Below are 21856 nucleotides of genomic sequence, written 5' to 3' on the forward strand. Positions count from 1 at the left end.
ACAGTCTTAGCAGATAATTTACCCATCAGCCATCCAAACCCCACACCAACTGAAAAAAGAGAAGTTTAAATCTTCTAAATAGGAATAAAAGAGTAATATATATATACGGAAGCTCAAAGTGGGCATGTAAACACATTTTATTTACCAAGTTTTTCTGTGATAAGGAGTTTATTCCAGTTCTGGTATTCAAAAGGTTTACTAAAAAAAATGATTTTGGTAATCTTTGTAAAGGATCAAATAATCCAGCTCACTTAAGTAACAGTTATTTAAACAAGAAACAGGATAGGACCAAATTATTCCAGTACAGATGGATTAAGAAATCCAGATTACCGGTGCTTTAAAGCAGTTTTTCTCAGATGGGGAATCAGGATGCAAAAGTGTGCCTTGATTAAAAAAGAGTGGCAAAAAGTCTTCAATGTATGGAGGCCCTAAGTGGACAAACATCCATGTAATTTGTTTTGCCACATTTTGCTGTGAATACATTTCTAGGTGTTTCCTCAGAATCCCAACTTATTTATCTTGTTTTCTGGCAATAGCAGTTTTTTTTATGATAGCAACCAAAATGTACATGTTGTCATGGACAACAGTAAAAAAGAAAAATCAGTGCATATACAGAAAATCTTAAAATTAAATTTAATACTTCTGAATACCTTTTTCAAGACTCCCCATATATTTGAAGACCCTTTCACATCTTTAATTTCAAAGTCATTACATTTACAAGACACTAACATGTTTTTTTGTGTTGCTTGTAAAATAAAAATCTGAAAACAAAGAAAAGAATATGTTGGTAGTACCTTTTATTGAATTATGCAAATAAAGCTTTCTTGGAGCATTTGGAGATTATACTATGAGAAGAAAAGATGCTGGTTTGATACCATAAATCAGCAGGTAATGAAAGCTCTGATTTCTTTCAGTCAAAAAGCAGTCACAACAAAATCTAAAGGTAGATATTTACAAGTTAAAACTTAAAAGTAGGACAGCTGAAACCTTATATTCTTGCATTTAAGACTTTTTAACACTAATTTTCACTTAACTGATTTATTCTTAGTTAATATATATTTCATCTAAGGTCCAAACCGCAATATTTTTGAGTAATTTTGATTGGTTGTTTAAATTTTTGGCCGCAATTTCTCATAAAGGAGGTGTTGGTGGGTCCTAAGGCTAGACCAGCTGATACACAGCTTTATGAAATACCTCACACATCATAGTCAGCCCGTAGGGTGTGCCAAAATTCACAAACTAATAAATGTTGTTGCCGTCTTTAATTATTTAATGACAAAATCCTTCATTTTTTACAGCTCTAATGTTTATCAGTTGTACTTTCAATGAAGCAAAACAGCATTCCAGTGCAAAATGTATGCCAACAAATGTCTTAAAATATCAACTACCTTGTAAAAATGTAGCCATCTTTCAGCAGTCTAATAGTTTTCTCGTGTTTTTCTCCATGACTCAGTCTCAGTCCAGCCTTCTGCTAGGATTAGGATGATCCTGATGTTTTTTTGATCTCAATTATTTACATTTTTACTTACAAAAAATGGCAATTTTGTCAAAATAAAAACCAGGATTGATTGTCCCGATCCTACCTGGCTGCGTTATCTTTTCTTCTTCTTTGAACACCCCAATTCCTAGAAGCAATCTTATCTGTTAAATCTGATTCTGTTTTACTGCTTTTGAACAATCAGGTTCAGGTGGACAAAATCTTAATCTCCTCTATAACAATTGACCAACTGATGTCATACTCAGATAAAAAAAAAAAAAAAATTATCTCTTAATGATAATTTTCTGACAGTCTAGAAAACAAATTAGTGCTTGTTTTGTTTGTGCTGCAGGATGAATAAGTTAAGGCTATGAAAAAATCAAAAATTACCTTATCACAGGAAACAGTGCAAAAGAATTTTTGGATACATGTCCCCTTCAGGCTTCCATACTTTGGCTAACAACAGAGAAGGAGGTTGCTGCACAGTGAGGCCCTTTACCGCATGTCTCTGCCCCACTCTTGTCCTTGTTTCTGGCTCTATCCGCTGTCCTCCTCTAGCAAATAAAGGCCCAAAAATGCCCAAAAATAAATCTTTGCAAAAAAAAGCTATGCCAAAGAAATGAATTAATCATTACAGTCATGTTATCATTAACTCGTCCACAAACTTTGGTGCTACTGGCTGTTATCCCTGTCAATTTAGTAATTCATATTCTTACTTTCAGTTCTTGTGTGCTTAAAAAACAAACAAAAACTGGCCAATAAATTACACCAGACATTATTTAAACTATAAAATGTATGTACTTATTGATCTTAAGAACAAAACAATGTGAAAAAATGGCCATCCTGGTATTTGCATGTTCGAGCTTCATCCATATCCTTCCTTTACATGCCCAATTAACTCCTCTTTTCGCTGTTTCACACCCCATCCTCAATATCTCCCGTTACTTCTTGACTCTTGCATCTGAAGATTTTACCCTAAATGTGCACCTAAATAGCTTTAACCCCAGAACTATTAAACTTTTACCATCATATCCACATTGGGTTAAACGGATGGATAATTCTTGTGCCAGTTTCAGAAGCTAGACTGAATGGAAGATGAGAAAAGTATAACTCTCCTTTTAAAAGAGCAGCAGTAGCAACTCTGAGTCACCTGATGCTGCCATCAACCTGGCTGTCCAAAGTCTGAAATGTTTCCTGCAGTATTTTGTCTATAACATCAACTACAGTCATAAAAAGGCAACTAACTTATTCCAAGGTTCTTTCAGTTACATTTTTGGCTTTAAGATTAAATTATTTTCCTTCCTTGAGGTTTCTGTGGACAAAAAGCTGCGGCTCATGTACAGCTGTGTTCATTCTCAAACTGCATCAATAAATGGCTATGCACAGCAAGATAAACTTCCACTTTGGGTCATCTTTGTTTGGTTCTGTCTGCTGGAAAAGTCTGTAGATAAGAGGTAGGACTTAAACACATTTTCTTATCCAGTTTCTTGCTCGGGCAAATTACAGAGATAAAAATAAAGCAAAAAACTACAAACAAAAATAAATTCCCTCCTTTTGGAGAATGAAATGTCTTGATAAGAAAAGGAGGAAAGAGTCCAATGTGGTTTATGAAGAGACAGCCAGTAGAGATATGGCTTATGTGATGTGATATGAAAGGCGAACAATAAACCTCCCACTGTTGGCTTTTATTTCCATTAGTTAACAAGAATATTATGAGAAATGTCACGGGGTAATGAGGCTATTACATGTAACATGAGACAAAGAAGTTTCTCTTAATGCAAGAGAAATGACTTCCTCATATTAGGCCTTCATGAATGAGGACCATCAAATGGAAACTTCTGTTTTAAGAGGCAGAATTGTTTAACTCCACCAGCATTGTACTTTACTTGCTCTAAGATGGGATGGTAACCGCTCTTTATAACCTTTATGATCAAGGCCACATCAGAAAGTTTAGCTTTTCACAAGAGTTCATCCCAAAATTCAAAACTAACACTGAAAATGCTGCCAACATATTTGTGCAATCTAGACAGACCTCTCTCTTTGTCTTTGGTTAAAAATAAACTATTAAATTTATAGTTTAAATTTTTAGTTCCTGCACTTTTTGATACCCCTTAAAAATAATTGAAGTGTGAGAATTTACTTTTTCACTCGACTTCGTCAGCCTTTTCAAAATGTTGCTAAAAGTTTGTGCAATTGAGGCATTACTTTCTCTCTTTTGATTAAAAAATGAAGTTTAAGTTTGTTTGTTTTTTCACTTTTTGACACAACAGAACTTGAGAACAAATGAAGAGTAAGAGCCCCTCTTTCAATGCCACTTTCACAATCTTTATAAAATGCTGACAACATATTTGCACGATTTAGACATTGTTTTCTCTTTAAAAATGACTGAAGATGAAGTTTCTTCACTTTTGACGATGCAGAATTTAAGAATAATCAATGAGGGAGCATTTCCTCTTTCATTGCCACTTTTTCAATTTTTTGAAAAAGCTGCCAGCGTATTTTAAGTATATAAGTTAGACATTGCTTTCTCTCTTTTTTGGTTAAAATATGACTGAAATCATAAAGTTTCTGTACATTTAGATAGCACTGGCTGGAGAGTCAGTATGGAGTCTAGATGATACCACCTAAACCAGTTATAAACCAGTTTACCCTAACTCTGCCTCACAGATACAATAATGGAGTATTAAACAGATCTACAAGTGAAGATGGGATAGCACTAAATGTGCATGAAGTCTTAACCACACACCAGATTTCCATCCTCTGTGTGCAGAACCATCTCCTTCTTATCCAGAAGTCTTTACACATCAAGCAGCTCCTCAGTGTGATGTCACTTCCTGTCTGTTACTTCTACTGTGCCTGTAGTCTCCCTCCTTCACGTCTGCAGTGTAATTAAGCAGTCTCTCTCGGACGGACTCGTCCACTGTCATCCCCAGGGTCACCTCTTTGAACACTTTGCACACAGACAACTGTGAAAGATACGAACGGTGGTTAGAGTCACCGTCATACTCTGGTATCACACACATAGAGGTCATGTGATCTGTTTACCTCATGGAAGTGGAGCTTCTTGAACATGGCGATGCTGATCTGGTTGTCCAGCCCAATTTTTACTTCATATTGTTTTACTCCAAGTTTGGTGACTCCTGGGGAAGAAAATTGAACACGTTTCATATTTACGATTCTAGGTCATAGTTTCTTTGACAGAGTACCCACAACAACCAATGAGAGCGAGTAGACAGGGTAGCGTCACCCGCCAGATCGTACGTACATTCACCGCTTGCAACTGTAAACACAACTGTAGCTGCATTCCAGCCAGGACTTCATCCTGAGTCTTTCCCTTGTTTTATAATTTTTGCTGCACCTGTAACACATGCCTGTTGTGGAGGGACAGCAAGACGGTATCAACAGACATTCGTGTTTGTTTTTTTTCTTAAGTCATGTGATCACCCGAGGTAGGTGTGTGGTCTCCAGTGATCTGACAGTCTGGCTGAGTAGTCTAGCGTGTGCATTCAGAGGATTAAAGATGAAAAATTGTTTGAAATTGTCCTCATGTCTGTGGTCTCCCATGGTTTAAAATCATTTCAGATTTTAAAATCATCGTGTGGCTGGCCTTAGGAGCATCTAAAGTTACAGGCGTGAACTCCAACTCAGTGGGTAACCTCACTCATAGTGCAAATGTGTCTCAACAACAACAGTCCACCAGGAACATGAAAAAAAAAAACCCTTAGCAATGTGTAACAGACAACACCCAAACACAACTTCACACGTCTTAAAACTCTGCCCAAGTGGATGATGGGAAACACTACCCCCATGTCCCTCCAGATTTGAAATTGCAGTAAGCAAAGCTTAGATTAATTCAGTCTTGACAGAAACTAAATTCACCACTGTCAAATAACTCCAACAATGAAGACCATTTCACTCAGAATTAAGTTAAAATTACATGTGGAGTTAAAATCAACTCTGAAATGTTTACCCTCCAGTTTTTTGTTGTTTTGAGATGTGATGTGGAATCATTCTGACTGTGCTACTCTTTGGTTAACTGAGGTGGAAAAAGTACAAGAGTATTGAACTAGTACTAGTTACTCCCCATCCCTGCGTACAAGTAAGCATTAATAATAGTTGACAGACTCAGAATGAACAAACATGATAAAGTAAAAAAGAAGACTGAAAATCTGTTGCACTTATGACAAACTACACATTGTTTTGCTTGTTTCATGCACATACTAATCATATCACGTGTCTTATACTTTCTCACATCACTAAATAGAACTTTAAAAAATAATTACAAATTCAAATGAATGCATCAAAAAAAAAGAAAAAAAAAAAAGAACTGAGTCCAGGTATAATCTGCTCACCATAGCACATCATCATGAGGGTCACCTCTTTCCCGATGCCTTTACCTCTGTAACCGGGCTCTGAAGACAAGAAATTTATTTAATAATGGCAAAAGAATCAAAACAAAAAATAGCTGCAAAAGAAGTATAAATACTGAAAATAATTAATGTTACAGTGGCTGGTTTAACTAAAATAAGCCAAAACTCAAATACCTTTTCCATAATTTTGTTTTAGCCAATGCCGATATTTAAATAAGCTTTTCAGACAAGAAATTTCAGTCCTTTCAGACACACTTAAAGGTTTGAGGATGACCAAGAAAACAACCTTTAGTCCTTAAAAAACACTTTAAAGTTTAAAGAATGGGAATAAATAAAGAAAACAACCTCAATTGACATACATCTGTTGGTTCAGACTAAAACTCCACTAATTCACAAGGATATATGGACAAAATTTAGTCGATATATGCTGAAATACACAGACAAAATAACGGGATGGAAATATTGGCAGAAATTTTTATATCTGCCCATACTGTAACCTGACCGATAATATTGTGCATTCCTACTTTTAAATCATTAGGCACTTCACTGGTTACCCTGCTCTTAAGTTCCTTTAAATTTCACTGGCCAAGAACCATAAATCTTCATTGCTCCAAATCTGTGTAAAAATGTGAATGTCAATTAACCATTTAAAATATTCATAATAGCCTTTAATTAAAGGGCATTTTTTAATCAAAGTTTAAAACAGTTAACTGACAGCTGAATAACAACAGGCAGAGAATAAAGTCAGAAACAAAGGCAAAACTTAAGAAAAAAAAATCAAGACATGAAAGGTCTAAAAAAACTCTTTAGAGACATAAACTCTTTTAAAGGATTTTTAGAAAATAAAACTCAAAAATAACCTTTTACTGTTCAAAATGTAATAAATGTTGTAGTCTTTAACGTTTTTGATTGGTGGATTTTTAGAAAAATAAACTTTGTGTTGATAACCATCTTTTTTTAATTGCAGTGTTTTTGCTCTTTGTTGTTGAGCTTCAGAAAGCTAAACAGGGTGTCCCTTTCCTGTCTTTACATTTTTTTGTACATGGTTTTTCTTGTGTTTAATCTGTTTAACGAATAAATGCAAACTGCACTGGTGGATTGTTGATATTTGACAAGTTTATCACAAACATGCGAGTCTTCACTTCACCGGCTATCATGATCTCCAACTCAGCCAAGGTCGGGTCGGTGGGGTCAGTAAGGAAGATGTTGACATCTCCCACCATGCACTGCTCCTCTTCTACGCTGCTGTCTGCCCACCGCTGCTTGTCAAGGATGATGAAGGTGCACTCTGGGAAGAAGGGGATGAAAAAGGAAAACAAATAAGCTTGCTGAAAATGTTTTAAGTGGCCATGACATAGGTTATTTCAATGTTATTTCTTAAAATCACATCAAGCTTTGGCCAATAATTTACAAAAGCTAAGAGCAGAAGGAGCTGAGGGATGGTGGTCTGGACATCTAAAAACTTTTACTATCGATGCTATGAGAGGCTAATAATTTTCTCTCACTAACCCAGAAGATCTCCATTAATACATAACTGATCTGTAGCCATAGAGAAAGCTGTTTAAAGAAAGAAGATCTACTTTATAAATCCCTTAAGAGGGCATACAGTCTTCTCTCTGTTGTTGATCATGTTACACAGGCAGGCTGAAACACCTGCACCAACAGGTTCCTAAGGGTGTGCACCACTGCAGTACTCACTCAGGAAGTGAATTCAAAGTTACTAAACCAAACAATTTCCAAACTTGATCTGGTCTATGCTACTGCCACCCCAGGAGGCTGAAAAGGTTTTTTTTTTCCTCTGTCATCACTCAGATGACCACTTACTGTCATCATCTTCCCTCCAGCTTCTCGCCATGTCGTACTCCTGTTCCAGGGTCAGCGGCTCTGAAGCGGTCAGCTGCTGCAGCTCTGGAGACTTCATCCACTCATGATACCTGAAACAGATAAAAAAAAAAAAAAGGCATGAACATTCATGTTTCCTGGACAAAGCTGGGCATCATATTAAAATCCAAAAATTATCTTGTGTCAGAATGAGGCAACGTCTTTATTTATTTTGGTTCAGAGCTTAAAGCTCAGTGAGTTTCAAAGTGGAGGTTAAAGAAACTTGTAGGACAATACTGCACACTGGAAATCTAAAATTTTCCTGACATATGAAATTAAAAAAATGAAGAGATAAAAATCTTCAGGTTACTTTCAGTTGATTACAGAAATATAAGGCTGTTTACAAAAATGCGTTTGATACTTTGAATGAATATGGAGGTTATTAAATGTAAATAAAATACATTTAATTTGATCTGTATTGATTTAAAACATATCCAAAAGATGAGAATAATTCTCAAGAAGTGCAACACAACGTTTAAAAACATTTAGACAAGCATGACGTGTTTAAGAAGGGGCGGAATGAAGTAAAAATGCTTATCTCAGAATCACATCTATACAGACGTGTACTGTTTTTGTCTACTGATTCTGGGGATCAGTGAGAGTCTGATGGGAGAAGGCTGGAGTACTGCTCATTAGACTAACAGCAGAGGGGAAATAACTGTTCTCGTGGCAGGAAGTTTTTATCCTGATGGACCTAATCACCCTGCCAGAGGGGAGGGCCTCAAAGAGCCCATGTCCAGGGTGAGAGGGGTCATCTGCACCATCTCTACCCCCTTGCCAGGGCTGCAGTGTACCAATCTAGTCCTGCCCCTTCAATACAATATCAAATCACTTTTTAAAAAGATAAAGTCTCTCTCAGCTCTTTGATTTCCAAGAAAAGTTGGAATAAAGTCCCAATTGGTATGCTTCATTTTTGTATTTGCCATTATGGTGTACACGTGTTTGAACAGTTTTGAAGGTTGGGTCAGTGCAAGATGCTCATAGCCTACTGTATGACTGTTTAACTCCTTCCAAATCTAACAGATGTAATCAATTTCTCATTACATTACACCTGATAAACTGGGGTAATTAGCTAAAAAATATAAAGCAGCTCCCTTAAAAATATAGCGTATTATTCATCTCCTGGAGGAAACAGAAATTATTTGCGAGGCCTGTTTTAAGCTTGTACTTAAATACAATTTTACAGTAAATATACACCACAGTAAAGTCTACAGTATCTGCATTCATTACCTCAAATAAATCTGAACAAATCAGACACTAACCTCAGTGCACTCTTAGAAAGGGAAGACAGCAAACCTAGCAATGAAGGTAAAACGGTACCTAAAACTAATATTCACTAAAATTTTAGCAAATGTGTAAAAATGTAATGCTTTAAAATGAAAGAGAGGCTGTGCAGTGATGTCTGCAGCCAGCTGTTGGTACAGGACAGACCGTTGTTAACGTTACCTGGGCACGTGCTCCTCTGTATAAGGAACCAGCACGACTTTGTTTCCCTCCAGTAAAGTGTTTTCGTTTATCCTCATTGTAGGAAAATAGCAAAAACAACAAATACAAAAGACAAAAAGTTAAAAACAGGCCAATATGTATATAAATGATGTAAACTCCTCACGCACTTCCTCATTCTCACTCGACTGTTCAAACTGCAGCTGCGCGCGCTGATGGAAAGGCGGAAGTCGCCACCTGCTGGACGAAATCAATAGTACAAGTACCGAGCAGCTGCTGAACTTTAACGCCGTTTTTCTGACTTTATTCTTCATGAAAAACAAAACACAGATTCACATAATTGAAAAGAAAAAAAAACATTTTAAGGCTAACACAGCACCTGTTATGAACGTTAAAATCAGGATTTTTTGGCAGAGGTTTGTAACACATTGTTAAGAGATGCCTGTAAAGTCGCAGGTAATGAGTAAAGTTATTTATCTGAAACCGTTTATAAGAGTGTAACATAAAAATGCAAGTCAAAACTGTATCATGCATAGAAGAAGCCATATGGGAACACCATCCAGAAACGCTGCCATCTTCTCTGGGCCGCAGATCATTAAAAATGGACATAGGCAACATGGAAAACCGTTCTGTGGTCATATGAATCAAAATTTCTAATCCTATTTGGAAACCACGAGATGAAAAAGGAGAGGGGCCATCAAGCTTGTTATCAGTGCAAAGTTCAAAAGCCTGCATCTCTGATGGTAAAGGGTTATATTAGTGTCTGTGGCGTGGGCAGCTTACACATCTGGAGAGGCACTATCAATGCTAAAAAGTATATACAGGTTTTAAAAAAACATATGCTCCTATCAAGAGCAGTAGAAGACAGAAAAGTCCAGGTGCTGAACAGGCCAAAAAAAAAATCTGGCAAGAAAACCCAGGACTGCTGAGTAGCTAAAATCCGACATCAGACAAGAATGGGACAACATTTCTCTCCCAAAACTCCAGCAACTGGTCTCCTCACTTCCCAGACATTCACAGACTGAAGAGGGAATGCTACACAATGGTAAACATGGCCCCGTCTCTACTTTTTTGAGCTGTGTTTCTGCAATCAAATTCAAAATTAGCTAAAATGAAATAGTAAAATGTCTGACTTTCAATATCTGATACATTGTTTATGTTCTATTGTAAATAAAATATGGGTTTATGAGATTTGGAAATCGTATTCTGTTTTTATTTACATTTTACACAGCGACCCAACTTTTTTGCAACTGGAGTTGTGTGTGTATATATATATATATATATATATATATATATATATATATATATAGTTAAGAGGCTCTGCCCAGTCCGTGCCACAGCTTGATGGTCTCCTGTGGAGAGTTCACCATGTCCATCCAGTGCTGCAGCTGCTGGCCCCTGGCATACATGAAGGGGCCCAACACCAGCACGCCCAGAAGAACCGGAGGCTCTGGAGGAAAAATAACGAGACAGAGCTGATATGGAGCTGAAAACCGTTCTTTATAACTATTACTACAATGATTTATTTAATCTAAGGTCTCAAAGATAAGAGTCTTTAACTCCTCAGACTGCTGTCATAAATATACATGGGGGGCTTTGAGCAACAAATAAATATACAAGAGAGACATCTCAAGTAAAAAATCTTGAACCCCCCCCAACAAGGCCTCCTTTCTTCAGAGCCTCAAAGAGAATAGTTTAAAAGTGGACAGTTTATACTGTAGAAGATCATGTCTAAATTAAGAGATTATTTCACCTGAGCGGACATCGTTAGGCTCCTGCAGCTCAAACCTGAGACAGGCCTCATCCAGGTGCTGTGAGCGGAGTTTAAAGGTCATCCTGTGGTTGAAGCTGGGGTTCACACCTTTAACCACACAGCTGCGTTTTATCTTCACCACCTGAGTGTGAATCTGTAAGCTCACCTGGACACAAACACCTGGAAAAAACACACTTAGTCCATATTTCTGAGACTTGTCTGACTCCTTGCCTCATATCGTCATCATCACTGGGGCATAGTACCTGCATCTGTGAGCAGCTGTAGCCCTCGGGCCCTCAGGACGACCACAGAGAGGCGCTGCAGAGCTGGACTGTAGCTGAGAGAAATCTGCACATCACCCAGCTCTGAACACTGACATATGAGGATTTTATTTCATTTATTTCTCATTTTGTGTTTAAGTGAACATCCTTACTGTGTACCATAAGCTGTATATTAAGATGGACAGAGCAACAGCAACCTAGGAGTGAAGCCAACATTCAATATGTCAGCCCCTCTTGCAGGGGTATTTTGGCTTCACTGTTAGCACAACAGAAGGAGAGGGAGATGCAGCGTATTTAATTACAGTCAATAGTGCTTACCTGAATGTCATCCTCTGTCTCCAGGTCCCTCCACAGCACCCTGCCAGCCTGACCAAGCTCCCCCTCCAGAGGAAACAGCACCCGGCCTACTGCATGCCGTTTGCCGTCCTGCTCCACACTCAGCACGCACAAACTCAGAGTTCCCTGAGGGACACACACTCCGGACACCTGCAGAGGAAAACATAAGAACAGTGTGGCACCAATTCACAGTGATGGAGTCTGAATAAGACCTAACTTTTGTGTCTTCACCTGGAAAACAAAGCAGTCGTTGAACTCCGGGTCAGGCCCCGTGCCTCGAGACTTCGCCTGTCGGGGCCTTCGATCATCTGGGAGGAGCCGGAGTTCCACCAGTGTTACATTTCCATGGAAGCGTGGAGGGAGGTTTCCCAGGCGGAGCAAAGAGACCATGAGCTGCTCGCTGCCGTGTCGGTACTCAACAGAGAAGCAGAGACGGGTGGCCATGCCTGGTGGAGGGGCCACCACCTCATTCAGGGGAGGGACAGAGTAGAGACCAGCCAGCACTGATCCCACCGGGTACCATCCTAATAGAAACAAGCTTTATTTTTCAAGATTACTTTTGCTTTGATTATGAGAGCTGATCAGAGACAGGAAATATGATGAGAGAGAGTGGGGGGAAGACATGCACCAAACACTGCAGAGACTGGGAATCAATCCCGAGACCACTAGGTTGAGGACTATAGCCTCTGTGCCTGCACTAAGCAAGACTGGCACCCAGAAAAAAGCTTAACTTTATGACAGAACTGAACTTCAGCAACATTATTTGTACACGTTTACTCTGTAGAAGCGTACAAAAGATGTCAGTCCTACTGACTTTGGTGTTCCTCTAGCTCTGTTCACTCATGCACAAAAACCCTGCAAACTTACTGAAGTTCTTTAGGGTGAACCTTGAACAGTCAAATTTTTCACCCAGACTTTACCACAAATTATTCCTGCCAGCCTTCATGAAAAGTTGTGTTGAGCTGATGTGAGAATGCAGCACAAGATGCTTAGGAAAAATCCCTAGTGAGCAGAAAGGGTGGTGTTGTTCAAGACCAGTGCAGGAAATTTTCAGGAATATTCACCATGAGTGAATGATGAGTTGATGAAATTTTTATCAATAATAAGCTTGAACCTGATATGTAGCAGGTGTGATCTCTGTGCACTCTGATCTCCATTGGTCTCCCTCTGAGCCTCCCCCATCCATAACGCTGTCAGATACATATGTAAACAAGCAACTCAGGAAAATTTCAAGGTCGGCCTACCTGAAATTTTTAGCCATACATGCATACAAACAATTTAAGACTCCTCCACCAGGCTGATAATTTTAAGTTTTAAATAAACATGGATATTTTCCTTTGTTTTTAAGGGAACTTTGACTTTTTATGTTCATAATACTCGAGTTAAATCACACATCCAGAGATAAAATTGCAGTTTAGCTCCCTTAGTCTATTTGTGACTTAAAACCCATTATCATAGAGGGAGCTAGAAGGCAAAGCTTTCAAGTTACCAGTCCATGTCTCCTTCTCCACATGTTATTCCCCACTCTCTCCCTTCCTCTAGTTTCTGACTTTATCCACTGTCCTATCTGAATAAAGTCATAAAAGCCCCAAAATAATATTCAAAATAAAATGTAATATGGAGTTAGTAAGTCCAATGATCATTGTTTGATCATTAATGATCATTATTTCAGTGCTTACAAGTCTAGATTATTAAAAACAATACCATAATAATCCTAATAAGCTACCAATTTAAGGTGGTAAAGACCTACTGCTTACTGACAGAGATCCTCGATGGTCTAAGATGCTCCTCCGGGTCTCCATCTTCAGCTCCTCCACTTCTTTCTCCTCCTCATTTTTCTCATCAGCTTGGTCTTGTGTTGTAAAGCGAGGAGGTAAAGTGAAAGGGATCTCACTGGGCCTGGAAGAAAAAAAAAACTATCAGCAGCATTTTAGACATCAACTTATTGATTTCAGCTCATTTTTTCCATTACTTCATAAACATCAGCAGCTATCTCAAACTATCAGACTTGATCAGATTTTTAGGACATGGAATCGGTTCTATTTTTATTAAAATACTATTAGAACATTATTTTAATATTGCCATGTATTTGTTTGTCTTAGTGGTTATTTTGCCTAAATGGCTGTAAACTCTGAATTTTCCCTTAATTTGATTAAATCTAAGAGCAATAGTTACCTCTTATGATAACTGAATTCTACTGAGATTCAATGACATGCAGATAATTATTCTTATACAAAAGTGAACTGACACTTTAGGTACATATTGAGTATGAAATAGAGCTCTCTGTGAACTTGTCATTGTCACTTACCTTGCACCTAGAAATAAAAGAAAACATAAATAAATGAATAGATGATCTAAGTAGGATTATGTGCATATTTAGTGTGATATTTCTGTGGTACTAACGTAGTCCAGAAGCCCTGAGAGACCAGGATCACGGGAGGAGAGCACGCTGGTACTGCAGGAACTGATGAGAGCAGCTCTTCATACTGACTCTGACTCTTCTTCCTCCTCCACAGACAGAAAACCACCAGAATCAGCAGCAGCAGCAGGAGGAGACCCACGCCAGTACCGACAGCCAGGTAAACCTGGTCTGAACAAACACAAACATGAACAAGAACAACATTTATGTGAGGTATGGAGCCTGAAACAGCAAAAAAAAAAAAAAACCCTACCTGTCATTGTTATTCAGATACACCAGCTGAAAGTTATTGTTAACTTTTTCTCAGTTTGGAGCTAAAGCCACTTCTTAGCTTTAGTTTGTATAATCAGAGATTCTTGCAGTTGTGATGTTTAGCAGAGGAGAGCAGAGTGAAAACTGGAAGTACAGCACAGGTGGCTGATTCTCACCTCTCACTCTTATCTTGACTTGCAGTAGGCGGCTTAAAGGCACACACTGGTTTTGCTCATTCATAAATTTGTTCTTCACTGTGCAGTGAATTCAGTTTAATTCAAAGCCATGCAACCACTGTAAATAACAACCACACTTCTAAAAATGTTGGGGCGCTTTGTAAAATGTAATTATAACGGAATTCAATGATTAACAACTCTTATAAACCCATATTTCATCCACAATAGAACTGAGACATTTTACCCTTTCATGAAAAATAATAGCTTATTTTCATTCTGAAGACAGCAACACATCTCAAAAAAGTTGGGACAGGGATGTAAAAGGCTGGAAAAGGCTAGAGAAACCATTTGTAATTTATCAGCTTACATGGCAACAGGTCAACATGGCTGGGTAGAACAATTTCAGAAAAGTATTCTTCATCATAAAACTGTAAAGATAAATTTCCCACAATCTACAGTAGGGTTGGAAACTAGCGTCCACCATCAGTCAGATGCAGGTATTTCTGAGCAGTGTAAGGTGAATCTGCTCAGCCTACCAGTCAATGGGGCAGTAAATAAATGGAACAGAACAAAGTGATTTAGTGACAGTAAAATGGCATAAGTTGAGTCCCGGCTTAAAGTCGGCTGTGTGCTGGGATAGTCAGTCACTCATATGAGTAATACTACAGCTGGCTCATCTGCTAAAAGTGTCTTTGAACCAATGTTTCACTCATCTTAAGTCCAAGATAGTTACACTAGACCTGAATACTGACATGAGACTACAGGAATTGGGTACAAAATATTTAATTTTTGCAAGTTTGACACTTATAATACAGAAAAATGCCACTGAAACATTCCACTTCATTGATAGCCTTTAACCTGATACTACTAGCTTTGATTATTATATCATACCTCATAACACTGATTGTTCAGAAAGTGGTTGGTAAAAAAAGGTGAATGGCTGGTTTAATCCACCAGAAGTTCATTTCCAACCCTGATCAACAGTTCATAATGTCATCGAAAGAATCTGGAGAAATGTCTCAATATTGGATTCTCACCCTGCATTAAAAACAGGCATTATTCTGCACTGGAAATCACTGCATGGGCTCAGGAACACTTCCAGAAATCACTGTCTGTCAATAGTTCACCACCTTTGTGTACTGCAGACAGCAGAGGAGAGGGACCATTCAGCTTGTTATCAGTTCACAGGTCAAAAGCCTGCATCTCCCATGGTATGAGGTTGCATTAGTGCCTATGAGGGATGGGCAATACCGATTTTATTAAATTTGATACCGATACTTTTGAAGAAAGAATAAAATACTGGACTATCAGTCTATTAAAAGCTACACTTTTCAGGCAAATACAATGATGTATCAAGGCAGTGTTAATCTTGACAGCTATTTTTAGTTTTAGTCTTAGTTTTTTGATTACATGTCTTTAAGTTTTAGTCACATTTTGTCATTTCAACCCTTTTTGATTTCAGTCTAGTTTTAGTCAACAAAAACTCAAAAACATTTTAGTCTAGTTTTAGGCCAAGCATTTTCTTGCCTAAATCTGGTACCACATCATGGTAGTGTATTCTATGCACTCTGCCAAACCTGGGTCCCTGCTTTCTACAGCTGAGAGACAGAAGAGCTATAGATGCATTGTTTTTTGAGAGATTTACCCACAGTGGAGAAATATGGATTTTTAATGTCTGAAGAAAACTAAATTCATTTTACTCTAGTTTTAGTCATCTTGATAAAAACTAACCTTACTTTTTGTCAGTTTTAGTCATCACAGATCTATTTTTGTTGGTCTAGTTTTCATCATGGAAAAAAAGACTGTCGATGAACATTTTTAATCGTAGTTTTAGTAGATGAAATTAACACTGTATCAAGCTCATTTAAAAATGTATGTACTTCCATTAAATTAAATTTAAAACCTTAAATTAAAATTAACTTCCATTTAAAAATTTAAATAAAACAAAATGTTCGGGAAAGCAGGTAAAAAATGAAATAGAAAAAATGTATAATTATAGCACAAAATTAAAAAATAAAATGAACATATCAACAAAATAAAAAAAATGCCCAATTTCTTTTCTTTTTTAATTCAGATAGAGTAAATTAGAGAATTTAAGAAATACAAGCCATCAAATTTAAATTAAAAATTTTATAACTTAAATTTAAATTAACTCCCATTTAAAAATTACATTAAGTCAAGCTGTTCGTGAAAGCAGGTAAAAAATAAAATACAAAAAAATTAAATAACTATACCACAAAATTAACAAATAAAATGAACATATCAACAAAATTAAAAATGGCCAATTTCTTTCCTTTTTTAAAATTCAGATAAAATTAGAGAATTTAAGTCGTCAAAAAAACATCATTTTCTTATTTATATTTTAATGTTTCTACAATTTGTTCTTTATACATTTGGAGGTCTTCACATGTGGCCTTAGGGTACTTTTTGTTATATTTTCTTACAAATTTTAAGTTGAATTTCAGGCCACATTGAGTAAGAAGGATGGCTGAGTTCACACACATGAGTGGTGCTGCTGAGATCTATTACTTGTGCGTGATTGGTCCCCAAAGTCACATGGTATGGCAGGGTAGTGACGTGACCCAGACAAGCAGTGAAGGCAACACAGTCTGGAGGAGATAGAGACAGGGAAGCACTCTAGGAGAAGCAGTGGCAAGATGTATTTTAAAGGGCTCATTTGGTATAAATACTTTGTTAGAGTAATCGATACCAAAAGAGTACTTTGTTTAGTATCAATACTCCCAACACTAGTGCCTATGGTGTGGTCATGTTATACATCTGGAAGGGCACGGTCAATGTTGGAAAGTGTCTAGAGGTTTTGGAGCAACATATGCTCCCATTCAGACGTCTCTTTCAGGGAAGCATTGCATACTTCAGTGGAAGAGCCCCTGATGAAATTGTTGCCTTCTATAGTATTTACATTTTACACAGTGCCCCAGATTTTGGAATTGGGATTGTATTTGTGTATAAGTTAAAGTAATCACTATTCATACACTGGTATGCTTTGGCACACAAACACCATGCCAACCCTGTATAAGTCAGGATCTGAGTTTAGCCAAAAAAGTCTGGCTCTGCCTGTGAATGAAGACTCAAAGCCCTTGAACAAAATAATAATATATTGTCTTTGTTTTATTGTTGATAATTAAGCTTATTACTGAGACTGTAAACATGGTAATTGTCATTGTGAGTGAGCTGAAGTTGGTAGCCCATGCACAGTCTCACACCAGTCTTGTTTTATATCCATCCACTGCTTTAAATAGTCCTGTCTGATCTCTCTAACAAACAACAACGTGCATGTAAATAACTTAATAGAAACGTCTAACGACTGGCCTGACAAGTGATCTGCTCCTAAACCAGAATCAAAAGGCTCATTAGCCCTTCAGCCAGCAGCCCTTGTTTCACTTACACATGCTGCACACAGGCTGTTTGGAGATTGGACAGCAGCTAATGGGATGACAGCTAATCCTCCGAGCTAAAGGCAGAGTAATGGCTCCTCTCTCTGACACACACGCACATGCACACATCACTCAGCACACACATTGAGAAAGAAAAAAATCCCCATATTTACACTCACGCCAAGTTCACATTGGGTCTAGTAATGAGGAAAGAGTCAGCGGGGAGATCAAGCTGAAGACAGGTGACTCCTGAAGACAGGAAAGCTGACTGTTTGAGGATGTGAGGGCATCAGAGAACAAAGGTGATTTTCTTAAGATGTGAGGGCAGAAAGAAAGACCCTATTTAGTGCTAGCTGCTCTGTGGCAGGGCAGAGGCCAACACAGGAAACAAGGTGCAACTTTAAGGTAAGATTTTGACTCTTATTTGACTTTGCAATGTCATTTTGTGCAATCAAACTTTGTATTCATTCTTCTACAGCAGATAAATGTAAGGTAGGCTTGGTTTCTGCTGGTCTGATGTTGTAAAACACTGCTAGGTCAGTTTGGGACAAAGTGAAAACTGAAGGTTTGGATGTTAGTTTTAAACTTAATAAAGATTCCCTCACATTTTTGTGTGGCAAAATCACACCAATCAGCGCTCATTTTAACTGACAAGAAATACTGAAAATATATGTTTATTAAAAGCATAAAATAAAAGTCATAACATGCCAGCTAAATCTGTTTGAAGACACTCTAACAAAACATGTTAAATATCGTTTATTACAACTTTGCAAGTCCATTCTTGCTGTTTCTTTGTCTCTTGTGCTTCTTTGTCATCCGTTAATTGGAGGCCAAATGCTCTCTTAAAGTGTCTCGATCAATCTCGCTCCGTCCCAATGATCAAGTAATCTGGATTGTGTAATCCCATTAGGCTAATCTGGGAGTGCCTGTGAATGTGTTGGCATGTGTTTGTGTGTGTGCTCTGACAGGGTGGGTGGTGTTTTACACTCAGGAAGAAAAGATAAAAGGTTAAATGATCATTTGTGGAAAAAGCCTTATTTCAGAACTTTTTCAACTCTTAGAGCTGTAAATATGAATCTTAAGCTAGCAGCCAGTAAACTTGGTTTAGTATAACAAAAGGAAGCAGAGGCAAACAGCTAGCATAGCTCTGTCCAAAAACAACCAAATCCATCAGCCATAACTCATAAATCTTATTAAGGACTTTGTTATGTGAGACTATTAGTCCTTGCCCACCAGGGGTTACTGATTCTTTTCCTGTTTACTAAACAACATAACAGCAACAACAAGAGCCTGGCTGTTTCCATTTTCCAGTGTTAATGCTAAAATTAGATTGCCTGTCACCAGGGATTCCACAAAACAGTCTGGCTGCAGACAGTACATTTCTGAAGGCTACTCTCACAGATGGTTCATCTGAGATGCCATATATCTTGGAACAGAAAACACATGCTAAAACTTTAGAAAATCATATTAAACTTACCTTTAGGGTTAGGGCAAAAAAAAAACTTGTCCTACACAACCTAATCACAAAAATATTTAATAAATTTAAAAAAAAACAGCCTGCTTACAGGAAAAAAGCTTGTTCTCCATTAAAAAATTTGAACACAGCAAGCGTAGCTTATGTAGCTCTGTTAGTAGCACAAGCTATGTAGTTAACATAGCTATGTAACTGATGTAACTACATAGTTAGTGTAGCTAAAACTAAGCTCACATAGCAGCTACATAAGCTACGTATCTATATTATCTACATAGCTAATTTAACTTTAGTCTCATTTGTTAAAGCTAATGTTGCTAAAGCTCACTTTACTAAAGCTCACATTGCTAAAGCTAACTTATGATAGCTTCGATAACAATGCTACGTAGCTAGTGTAGCTCCAATATCTATAGCTACTGTATTGTAAGCTTTTGTAATATGAGCTTTAGCAATGTGATCTTAGCAACATGAGCTTTGAGAAATGCAGCTTGAGCTAACTCAGCTATCTAATATAGATATGTAGATGGCACAGCAATGTTAGCTACAGAGATAAGATAGCTATGTAGCTAATGCAACAACATAGCTAATGTAGCTAAAACTAAGCTCACATAGCAGCTATGTAAGTTATGTATCCACATTATCTACATAGCTAATTTAGCTATAGTTACATTTTTTAAAGCTATGTTGCTAAAGCTCTTGGTTACATTACTCAAGCTTATGGTGCTAAAGCTTGCATTGCTATAGATAACTTAGCTTTAGAAAACACAGCTACATAGCTAATGTAGCTAAAGCTAAGCTCACATAGCAGCTATATAAGCCACGTTGATATGCTGCTTACTACATTAGCTTTAGTTATGTTTTCTAAAGGCCACATCGCTAAAGCTAACTTAGCCACATTGTCTTATCCAGTAGCATTAATTCCCCAGCTAGTGTAGCTATGTTAGCTTTAGCTTAAGCTACAGTGTGGTTATTTGATGAATAGAACTGCCAGACTTTTGAACTTTATAAATAAAGTAGAATTTTCAAAAAATCTCAAACTCCTCCTTTCTGAGATATAAGACAAACGGTCTGTGAGAGAGTCAGTAATGCACAGTCTGCAGCCAGACCCCTCTCTGTGATTCTACAATTAGGCAAATGTAGGCAATGGCTTAGGGCCTCATGCTCCAAGGGGCCTATATAGTCATTATACTGTAGATGCATCATCTACATCATATATTTGGTTTATGGCTATCCTTAAGGGTCCACTTTAGGCTTGTTCCAAAAAAATTGCAATCATTGCAAAAAATATGAGCAAAAAATGAAGTCACCAGCTGTCAAGATTAGTTTGTGGATCTTTAAATCCTTAAAAAAAGAAAAAGAAAACACCAGGTCACATAGTCCTTCATGTACAGTGGATTCAGAAAAAATTCAAACCTCAATTTTATGATGCTGTAGCCTGATGCTACAGTTGATTTAATCATGACAAAGAGAATAAGGGTTTTTTGGGGGGAGTTTTTGCAAATTAATTAAAAGTAAAAAAAATCCTCAAACATCACATTGACATAAGTATTCAGAACCTCTGCAACAACACGTGTAATGTAGCTCATGATCCTCCCATTTGTCTTGATTTTTGCTGAGATGTTTCTACATCTTGATTGAAGTCCACCTGTGGTAAATTTAAGTGATGGCCGTCCAGACCATTCTTGTAAACATGGTCTCTTTATTTAAACTTTGTACAAATGTTAACTAAGACTCAGGGATGAAAAGATTAGATGTTGGAGGTCAAAGGTCAAAGATAAAGATCACTTGGCCTCATGGTCAGCCCTTGCTTAAGTACCACAGAAAACACCCCAGCTCTTGTCTTTGTCCAACCACTGTACTTCTACTATCTGGCAACGAGAAACCTCAGACAGGCTTGTAACCACCAAGCAGTAGTTCTGGTTGGCATTATGTAGTTGTGAGTACAAATTTTGGTCTTAATCCAATATATTTTCATGGTTGAAATCCACAGAATTGGAAATACACAATATTCAAAGTGAAGTTTTGGTGCAAGGGAGAGAGGGAAAGGAAGCTACAGTCATTGTTTGGAAAAGTTAAATGACCCCCTAAATGACTTAGATGCATATGGGGAAAAACACAGGAAATCAAACCTGTTCCAAAAAAAAATTAGGATGAACGTAAGTTTCAGAGTCAACATGCAAACATAGTTGACATAACATTTTAGACGAATAATAAGACTACATGTACGACGGCCTTCCATCGAGGCTGTTTGTATCACTGGATTAGAGAGCGATTGGGCCCAAAATTCCAGCCTGACCTGATCAAGCTCTTTTATGTTCTCTCCAAGCCAGGCCTAGCCTATTAACTGTATTTATAGAGGCCTTTATAATTAAAGTTCAAAACTACACCTCTCTTCGTATTGATGACAAAAGTCTGTTGAGTTGAAATTGTATTGAGCACAGCAAGGAAGCAGGTATTACAGATTTAACTCAGTATGTAAAATTATATTTAGAGCAGTAAGGGTGACAATCAGACGCACAGGCGTCACTGTGCACTGAATCACAGAGCTCTTTTTAAAAAGATATATATGTTGGCCTTTTATGCCTTCATTTTAAGAGAGGAG

The 21856-nt window shown here is 37.6% G+C and overlaps 2 protein-coding genes across 2 annotated transcripts; both read right to left on the minus strand.

Annotated features, from left to right (window-relative positions):
- Positions 1 to 33: 33 nt before the first annotated feature.
- nat9 (N-acetyltransferase 9 (GCN5-related, putative)) lies at positions 34 to 9357 on the minus strand. The gene is made up of 6 exons (XM_041815760.1): positions 9175 to 9357; positions 7672 to 7781; positions 6995 to 7135; positions 5830 to 5889; positions 4523 to 4617; positions 34 to 4443 (listed from the first exon to the last, which is right to left on the minus strand). The coding sequence occupies exons 1-6, from the start codon at positions 9249 to 9251 to the stop codon at positions 4294 to 4296; spliced, it is 633 nt and encodes a 210-aa protein (XP_041671694.1). The 5' UTR covers positions 9252 to 9357; the 3' UTR covers positions 34 to 4293.
- A 1124-nt stretch (positions 9358 to 10481) lies between these two features.
- Positions 10482 to 14328, minus strand: syt15 (synaptotagmin XV). Its single transcript, XM_041816500.1, has 8 exons — positions 14214 to 14328; positions 13945 to 14131; positions 13292 to 13440; positions 11773 to 12065; positions 11524 to 11691; positions 11188 to 11296; positions 10925 to 11104; positions 10482 to 10621 (listed from the first exon to the last, which is right to left on the minus strand). The coding sequence occupies exons 1-8, from the start codon at positions 14218 to 14220 to the stop codon at positions 10482 to 10484; spliced, it is 1233 nt and encodes a 410-aa protein (XP_041672434.1). The 5' UTR covers positions 14221 to 14328.
- Positions 14329 to 21856: the final 7528 nt, after the last annotated feature.

This window comes from Cheilinus undulatus, linkage group 20 (assembly GCF_018320785.1).
Source record: "Cheilinus undulatus linkage group 20, ASM1832078v1, whole genome shotgun sequence".
In the NCBI taxonomy this organism is placed as follows: Eukaryota; Metazoa; Chordata; class Actinopteri; order Labriformes; family Labridae; genus Cheilinus; species Cheilinus undulatus.